The sequence below is a fragment of the Liolophura sinensis genome, chromosome 7 (genome assembly GCF_032854445.1).
Source record: "Liolophura sinensis isolate JHLJ2023 chromosome 7, CUHK_Ljap_v2, whole genome shotgun sequence".
Classification (NCBI taxonomy): Eukaryota; Metazoa; Mollusca; class Polyplacophora; order Chitonida; family Chitonidae; genus Liolophura; species Liolophura sinensis.
Window position 1 is genome coordinate 31143481 of NC_088301.1, and position 10149 is coordinate 31153629.

Sequence of the window (10149 nt, forward strand, 5' to 3'; positions counted from 1 at the left end):
AATTAATACTGCTGTATTAATTTGGCTCATGTGATTCTATAATGCATTCCCTATGGCATTTCCACGCCTGTGCATTGACAGCAGCCCTTGACTATATGATTCTACCACTCCGACAACCCACCCTAGCAATAAATCCCCATCATATGCATTAACAATGGGACATTTTCCACTCACGCTGCATGAAGACATGCATTTGACAATTTTGCGGTGTGTGGGAAATACCTGGGCACAGTTATATAATTCCCAGTCTCAGAAGCATCAATCGGGTCATCGCCCACCCCAATCGCATGTCCATGGAAACAGCATTATTTTTCTGTTCATTTTTTTTTTTCCGAGGAGACGCAAGAGAACATGCCATAGATACAGTATTAGCATAACTCCTGATGAAGTGTACAAGAACAATATTTGCGAAACTGCATTGTCACAATTCTTTACTGTTCAAAGCCCTGCTTAACTTTTCAAGATCTTTCAGACACCAGTTTAAAGACCAGTTTCAAAGACGTGCGATAATCGCACATATACAACAATGGTATGGTAAATGACGTGCAAAATATTGCATGACAAAAGTACGATAAAAAAATGTCATACTCCGCTTTGTGAAACTGGGTCCTGGCCATGTACAAACCCTGTATGGCTCAGTCATACAAGCAATATAAGATTTCCAACAAATGTTAATAACATCAACTTTCAATACTTTTTGTTATACATTCAGTATATACTGTATAGGGAAAACTTTGGATTAAATGAAAGCAATCTGATTATGCTGTCATTCTGCTGACAATCAACTGGATAACAAAGCTCTGCAAAAGATGCCAGTCCATAGAACTACAACACGTATACGTCTCATCACCTGCTATTTATTTATTTACTTGATTGGTGTTTTACACCGTACTCAAGAATATGTCACTTATATGACAGTGGCCAGCACTATGGTGTGGGGTAACTAGGCAGAACCCATGGGAAACCCAAGTTTCTGGCAGACCTGCCCATGTACCACTGTCACCTGACACATAGGAAAAGATAAAGCATGACAGAGACAAAAGGCAACTGCAAGGAGCCTGTCAAACAAATCAGGTGATTATATATTATGGTTTGGGGTTACACGCATTTCTCAAATGTGTCTTAATAGCCTACAGGATTCTTGCAAAAGTGTTATTTCAAATGAAGGGTATGGTTTAAAAGAAAGTGAAACATTTACCAATACATAGAATAAAAAATTCCTATTTTAGGCATATTCCTTAATATCCCCTCAGTTTTATGCTTATATTCCATTCGTGGTCAGGAATATTCATAAATGATGTCCTCAATGAAGATACATGCAACGCGAGAATAGCTTACTGCCACAATTCAGGCTCTCCAACCAACAAAATTGTTGAGACAGCTAAAAAAATTATCACCACAGCAGCTGGCTACTAAATTTCTGGACCATAGCTGGGGCCTTAGGTAAATTGTGATTTAAAGCAATTTTACCCCCCCCCCCCCCCCCCAATAAGACAGATGAAAAGATTTCTTTTATTTTAATATGTTAGGCTTATAGGCCTATGGAATGAGCGAGTGCTTGGGGTTTAACGCTGTACTTAACAATTTTTCAGTCATATGGTGTCAAAGGAGTCCTTAGAGTGCATGTAATGTGCATCCTTGTTACAACACGGGTTTTCACTGCTCTTTATCTAGTGCCTCTTCACAGAGACGGCTTACCGCACGCAAGTAAGCCGCCCCGCCAGAGCCACTGTACTGATACGGGTCAACCAGTCATTGCAATATCCCCTTAATGCTGAACGCCAAGCCAGGAAGTTACAAATTCCTCTTTTTTAAGGTCACAGGTGTGACCCGACTCAGGATTGACCCTGGATCTACTGCCCCTGAAGCAGATGCTCTACCAACTGTGCTATCAGGGCCAGTAGGCCTATTGATATTAAGACTGTAAGATCCAAGTGATTCATGTATCCTTTAAAGATAACCTAGTGTATTTACAACAAACTAATTTCTTCCCCTTAGTGCATCAATTACTCAAACATGTCATCTTTAATATGTCATGCATGTGTAATTTCTAAGACCTATCAGGACAGAAAGACACACACACACACGCATACAGAAAACAACAACAGCACAAGAGTTCATGCAGGTGGGTAACAGGCGTGACTTTGTACCTCACTCACTTCCTGTAACATGCTGCTGTAAAGTGCATTATGTCTGCCTCATCACTGGGGGTCTGTCGACCACATCTGCACGTTTTCATTGTATGTTCAGACTTACTCAGCTGCAAAGGCTATCAGCGGGTGCAATATTTTTATTAACTGTTGCGAGCCTAGTGTTGCTTTGAGAAACCATCAAGCATTCTTTGAGCAGCAGACCACGAGCAGGCCTAACACCGACAGTTCTGATGACCTAAAATTAGCTGTCCTACACCTTGGCAGATTAGACGCAAATCTTACAGCTCCTCCATCTGACTTTACAGAGACTAGGTTTCTCAATAAAAACTGAGGGTCAACAAGCGTGCATTTCGTTGTGCGTACAAGTTCAATGTTAGGCTGTCCCATCAATAAATGACCCACAGGAAAACTCTGGACAATGAGTTTTAGCTAAATAAGAATCACTTTACATGGAGTTAATTGTTGAAAAATGTTTTCTTCTACATTCAACTGTACAGTGAGGGTTTTCTCAACCTTTCATTTGCAAAATCAAATCAGCTCAAATCATGTACACTGCTGCTTACATGAATGTTAAGCAAACAACAGGCTCATGCCAAATGAATATAATCAGAGAAGACTGTCACTCTTGTCTTTGTCAAATAATATGTCACTTGTACACTGAGTTGACTTTCAACAGCCTTTAGGCCATACGTACAATCTGGTATTAGTCTTGAACATAAATTTCACACCCCTTTTAAATATGTCCATGGAAACTTCACTTGTAGAACGGCGGCCAGCGTCATGGTGGGAGGAAACCAGGCAGAGCCCAGTGGAAAAGACAGGATAATCCTCAGGCTGTTGGCAGACCTTCCCACGCATGGCCGGAGAAGAAGCCAGCATGAGCTGGACTTAAACTCACAAAGACCACATAGGTGGAGGCTCCTGGGTCATTGTGCTGCGCTTGGCCACAGAGGCCCCCTGAATTATGATTAAGAATAATTGGTAAAGGAACACAATGTGATTAAATACATGCAGATTTAAGGTTACTTACCATAAGAATCTTCCCCTTCGTTGTTTACTTCTGTCTTTGCCTCGTTATTTACTTCAGAAAATGTAAAGGAAGCATTCTCCTGCAATGCAGAAAAAATGAACACGAACATGTATGAAATTTACCTAGATAGATCCAGCTTACTATACAAACATCAATGGCCTGAAATCAAAACTGTAAATAGTATTAATAAATGCCTTTTTTTAATACTTTAGGTTTTGTTTGTTCAAAGGTTTGACAATTCCACGTACATGTGGAGCACACTGACATCTAAATACAAATGACTAGTGGGGCTACCTTCAGTTCTTTGATATTTTTTGACTGGTATATTACACCATGCTCAAGAATATTTCACTTCTGCAATGCCGGCCATCATTACGGTGGGAGGAAACCAGGCAAAGCCTGGGGGAAATGCATGACCATACACATGTTGCTGGAACACTTTCCCACGTACCGTACCTTCTCAATAATTACAGACACATTTTCAGAAACTGTATACAATGATGCCTTGTGAAGGCTGTTGTCTGAAGTAGTAAACTCTCTGTGAGGATTAGGGGATTACTGGTATTCGATCAGTGAGAACCTGTCCACACGCCTCACCAGCTCAGCAAGAGGGGTAGAGAAACACACTGCCGTTTTTTTTTTCATCATTCACTTTGGTACACTGAACGGTTGTAAGAAGAAGGGATGGAAAAAACAACAAAAAAACCCCCCCAAAAAACATGTCGCGTCCATGTTAATGATTTGTTTATTTATTTATTTGATTGGTGTTTTAAGCTGTACTCAAGAATATTTCACTTATACGACAGCAGCCAGCATTATGGTGGGAGGAAAACGGGGAAACCCACGACCATCCGCAGGTTGCTGGCAGACCTTCCCACTTATGGGCGGAGAGGAAGGCAGCATTAGCTGGACTTGAACTCACAGCGACCGCATCCATGTTAATGAACTAAGCACACATTTGTAATTACCGGCACTGTCCTAGCAAACTGAACCATTACTGGTACTTTTAAAGATGAAACCCTGCCTCCGCCTGTATTTTGGCCCGCACTGTCATAGGCCTACAGGTCCTGCATTTGACACAATCAACATTCAGACCCTTCGATGAATATATGAAATGGCTAGTGAATAACTGCCTTTGGTCACAGCTCTTTCACTTTTGAGGCCATTTCTATCACAACAACATGTGGTGTGGGTTAGCTCCACAATCCTTACATTACATACATGATCAATGTTCTCTCAAGGTCATCTGGTACATAATACAAGTATAAAGCCTGGTTTAGCTAATATAAAGACATATATACATGAATGTACGTACATTACTAATTCTTCCTTGAAATATCTGTGGTAACATGTTACAAACTATCTTTTTAAATCAATCTAAGAAGGGCGTAGCCATCACTCCTCCCCACCCTTATCTGTCAGATTTATGTCATGTTCCCGTCAAAGTAGGCGTGTGGTCAGTAATAAGTGGGAAGTCAACATACAAGTCAGAGGTGCGTGCTACAGGTGTTTTATCCACACTGTGTTAATTCAATGATCAAATGGCAATCATCCATGTTCCATTCTTACATGGGCCTCAAACACCAATGGGGAGGAAGATCAGAAGATTCAACACAATCCTGAGGATATAAAACCTAATTGTGTGGAGAGTTCAATGTTCCCCTGTAAAAATAATACCATCGACTTTAAATATCTGATAGCATAGTTTGTAAAACACAGCCCCGAAAAAGCTGTGATGTGAGTTTTGGGTAGGGAAATGGCAAAGAGATATTTTCAATATGTTGATGTTCCGGTATCAATATTTTTTGTCTTTTATTTTTTTTTATTATACGAGCATGTATACTGAAAAATGACATTGTGAGTTGCCATGGACAAGCTGTCAGGAAAGATTGGCCTTAACACCAGGGTAGACTTATACTCTAGGTGGGCTAGATGTCAATATCACCCAGTGTGAGCCCTTCACGGGTGACTTCTCTGATCTACCCACTTACTTCCAGTGTATCTCAATTAGCAAGTGTTTGTAATTATTGAGAAGGTACCGTACGTCCGGAGAGGAAGCCAGCATGAGCTGGGCTTGAGCTCACAGCTAGCGACCTTACTGGTGAGCATCCATTCATTGTCTGTAAATGATACAAAACAGACAGCATTCAAATTTAGCAGCCTACTTGTCCTAGGTATTTCAGCTTCAAAAACGCACACACCCACCTGCATAGAAATTCTGGCTTCTGTCCCATCGCCAGTTGTCTTCTTGTGGCCAGCCACAGATAAGCCTTCGTCATAAGACTGGACTGACTTGGAATCTGCCTCCTGCAGATCTCTAGGCTAGAAAGAGACAATAAGTTTCAAATTACACACTTGGTCAAGAAGAACTGATTTCTCAGGTACATGTATAACAGTCTTTTTAAACTACTTGTTTGCTTTGATTCTATCATTATGCATAAAAACTAAGTTTACATCAACAAAAATTTGCTTTGGATAGTAACAAGATAAAGGTGTGAGTCCTCAAAATAAGACACTGACAAACAGGTAGGGGATGTGGTCACCTATTCTTTATCGTTAACACCTTTGATGTTTTTGTTTAACACCTGATCACTTCTCTACCTGCATGCCAATACCTTTCCTCTAGTTATTATGTAAACCAATAATAATAATCAATCACCTGAAAACTTGGCAAGCACCTGTATCGAAATGTTAATAAACTAAGATGTTGTTACCTGTAACAGCTGCAGTTGTTCTTGTTTTATTGTCCAGCCTCATTTCTAAATGGGTATGAAAGAACTCATTTGTGAATACTCCCATGAAGCTAATGAAATTCTTTTAAAGTTTGTTTACTCACACAGCTTGAATCAACCAGATTTTGAACAACAAATTTCACAGGATTCGTTGCTCTGCGTATTACTTCTACAGCTTGGTCATGGGTGGCGTTTCGAAGGTCTACTCCATCCACCTGAGTAATAAGAAGATAACATTGTTTATAAAAATATGAAAGAACCATTTGTGGTCCAAATTATTACCCCATAAATGAACCGAGTATAGAAAGATACTGTATCTTAATAATTCTGCATAAGAAAACTGTAAATAAATTAAGTTACATTCTGTAAACTTCTAGAAAAAATTATACATAATTAAATGATGATATTAAAGTTATGACTCTCCATTACCACTGCAGCTTTTTTGTCAGTCTGAAAGCAAAGCATATTCTTAATGGACTTTCATGCCAGTAAACACAACAGTTTCGAAAGACCCGTGGAGACCACCAAAATAAGAACAAGGGAGTTAATTCAAGTACATATATGTACATTCTGACTTTGTCTTCCTAAACCATACAAGTCTTTAAATAGTTAATGACTGAATAAATCCATATTAACAATACACACCTGAGTCTTCAACATATCTGTAGCATCAAAAAAATACAAGACACATATAATGCATTAATCATGTTAAGTATATCACATGATATCTTACCTCTAGTATACGGTCCCCAGTCTTTAATGTTCCGTTTTTCCCTGCAGGACTGTCCTCCAGCACATGTTTAATGAAGATGCCAGAAATTGTATTCTCCTGGGCAGCCTGAAATAAATCTACTCGACCACCTGAATTAGAAAAGAAAAGTATCTCAATAAAAATTTGGAAGATAACTTGTTCACGGTGATTTGGTCATCTATCAAAACATTTATTTGTCTCTAAAAATCCAATTTTGTAGACCAAATTTTAGGTCAACTTGAGTATTTATTTGATTGGTGATTTTTTTGCACTTGTATGAAGATAGGAAGGAAAAAGACAACCATTTACCAGAAACCTGACAGATATCCTGACTTAAAGGAGAAGAAAACATAAAAATAATGCCAAAATCAGATGAAAGAGCGTCAAAACTTATTTGCAAATATGATCTTTAATATTTTGGGGGATTTTTTTTTTTCAAGAGAAAAGGGTATTTGAAAATATTTTTGTATAGGGGGTACTTGGGACCAACTTTTGGTATTTATTGTTGTTGTATAATAATGTTCTAAATAAGAATGTGATGCTTGTCTAATAAATTTATCTGAATGTAAATTTGTTGTTTATATCGAAACATATGTATTTAACTTAAATTATGATAATATTTATGAACATATGAATATGATCCAAATTGAGGTTTAATACATTTGATAGCTGAAAAGAACAAATTCTAGAGCCAAAATATTTATTAAACCTGTGTTAAACCTGTGTCCTTATTTATGACATTATTAAACAAAGACTATTAATATCAAAAGGTGGTCCCAAATACCCACCATACAAAATTATTTTGAAGTGTCTTTTCCTCCTTGAGGAAAAATCGGAAAAAAGTGAACACCACATTTAGGAATAACTTTTCACAATCTTTCATCTGAACTTTGTCATTTTTATGTTTTCTCCACCTTTAAAGCACATAGCAGAAGAAGAGGTGAATTCATTCAGGTGCTGACTGACTGTGGCAAACAAGCCATATGCTGAATTTCACCTAAACTTTAATATGTTTCAGTTGACGTATTATGCTTGAGTCTGATTGAATTGTCCATCTTATAAGGCCACTTTGGATGTTTGGGTTTTTTTTTATGTGTAAAGTTGCACTAATATCTTTAACAAAAACTGGAGTGTTGGCACCAGAGTATCATTTAAGGTCTTTACATGTTTCTGAAAGTCCATTTTTACAGGATAAACTTTAGATGAAATACAGTAAGACATCAAGGGCCATAACTTTTGCAAATTGTAACTTGTCATATAAATACAACACTTTTGATTCACTTTTAGCATTGTTTAGCAGAATCATCAAAAGTGTCATTCCATTCCAGATGCTAAGTCACTAAAATATCATGCTGAAGATCCCATGAAATAGCACCTGTTGCCAGGACACCAAACAGTCTCTGAATATGCTGCCGCCCAGCAGCTATTACTTGGTCTGGATACCAGGGCTTCCTAAGGACAGACAGATGCACCCTAGCCACTAGTATGTCAATGTAGGAGTGAAACGCTTTACATATTGGTGTAAAGCAAAAGCAAACACTTCCGTATATTTCACCATCGTTTGATATGCAATAATGCCCATTCAGATGCATAAGAAGGCCTTTAAAAGCTAGGATACTTGAAGATTTTATGCCAACACTACTTTTTCCCATAAGAAACTAAGCAAACTTCATAAAAATATTAAGCAGCTTATAAACTTGGTGAATCAATCAGAATCAAGCAAAAGATGTCATTTAAAAGATGCAAATCTTCAGGTGAAATACAGTCAGTCAAATATAAGTGTTAATATAGATATACATGTATGTATAAAAGTAAGATATTTCTAAAACAAGCATTTTTTAACATCTTTGTATTCGGACACGCCCTTCAACATGCTGTCGAGGGACGAGATAAACGACAACATGTTCAAAACTGTTGACGTACAAGAAGAACAAAGATAAAGAAAACCCAGATGGGCTTAGTGGTTTATTTTCCAAAGAAAATAAAGAAAATCAAATGAATACGTTTGCAGTAAGTATTTTATATAGCAGTGGTCAAGGTTCTGGATAGAGGTGACTATTATACACTATATGGCAATACCGTATTTCATCAACCATTTCACATGTTTGCAAGGTGTTTATTCCAGCATTTTCTGAAGGCATTATTTTGTGCAGTATGTGAGATTCAGAGGATAATTTTATCAAACGTAGTTTTATCTCGTAAATTTTATTAAAGAATTTGTATATATTGTACTGAAAGTTGCTCTTTCATTTGTGAAAAGGTTAAGGAAGTAGAGTAACTAACATACACTGCCACATAAATGGCAGGCCAGTGACAACTTTGCTGACAAAATTCGCCTACACACCAAAGAAGACAGTGGGTTTATACCTACCTACAATACTTATTCCTAAACTTTTGCCAGGGTCCCTCTCTAGTTGAATGACTCTGGCAGGTCCCCAGGTCTGCTCACTTATTGCTGGTGAGCCATCAGCAGCCAGGGATTTTTGACGAGGTGAAGTTGCAGCAGGTGGTGGAGGTGAGCTCACAGGTGGAGGAGGCGGTGAGCTGACGACTGGTGGTGGCGAATTGGCAGGTGGTGGAGGTGGCAGAGGTGAACTTGGCGAGGAAGAGCCTGACACAATAGTCTGGTTGACATTAACTTGGATCTCACTGGTAAGCGGCGATACCAAGGAATTCTCCACATGGCTGCTTGTCTGAAATCCAGTCTTGCTGGGGGAAGAAACAGGGGGTTCTTTTTTTTGTGATGTGGAAAGCGGTGAACTGCAAGAAACAACAAGCTTAACTTAATGTAATGCCAAGAATATTACCTTTGCTTTGTACACAAACATTTGAGCAATGAAAATTCACCCAGGAAATATTTACATGTATATTTACTTATGTAAACCTTACAATGTGCATTTTCATTTGTTTCAAACAATCTTTAAAAGGTTTGGAGTGCACCTGTGAAGGACTTGACAACATAAGGTCATTGTGAAAAAATTCCAAAAGACAGCAGTCAGGCATGCTGTAATGTAGAGTTGCAATGGGTTTCAGCATGCTTTAGGATCTATAAAACCAAAACACAGGCATTTGCTAATAATTGGAGTTAGTAGTATGTGCAGATTCTTTCATTTCATTCGCTTCATTCGAACTTTAATTAAAGATTACTGCCTAAAGCAAAATGCAAGCTTCTCAAATATCAACAGTTTAACTAGTAACACATCTTCCTTTAAATGTCAATGCAGGTGTTTAGGCCATTTTGGAAGATGATGTGAGCTGTAACTAGAAGAATGTAAATTTTAGGCCTAGGCCAGTCAGAGGTTACACGCTTACAAAAGTGCATATGATTGTTGCTGACTGGAGCTATAATGCACTACAGTGTCACAGCATTTTAGTTTTAAGTCAACAGGGGAATAGAAATATTCAAAATAAAATGTAGATATTTTATAGTACAAATGTGGACCCAGTATGATGCATAAACATATTGTTTTGCGCGCAAATAAA

General features: G+C 38.2%; 1 protein-coding gene across 6 annotated transcripts in view; it reads right to left on the bottom strand.

Annotated features, from left to right (window-relative positions):
- The window catches only part of LOC135470011 (multiple PDZ domain protein-like), a 120644-nt gene that overhangs the window by 22769 nt on the left and 87726 nt on the right, over positions 1-10149 (bottom strand). For all 6 annotated transcript variants that reach the window (XM_064748698.1, XM_064748695.1, XM_064748694.1 and 3 more), the window contains 5 exons: positions 9038-9426; positions 6649-6776; positions 6020-6130; positions 5389-5505; positions 3184-3262 (listed from right to left, as the gene is read on the bottom strand). In XM_064748698.1, the coding sequence (XP_064604768.1) occupies positions 3184-3262; positions 5389-5505; positions 6020-6130; positions 6649-6776; positions 9038-9426 (824 nt within the window). The remainder of the gene's footprint in view (positions 1-3183; positions 3263-5388; positions 5506-6019; positions 6131-6648; positions 6777-9037; positions 9427-10149) is intronic.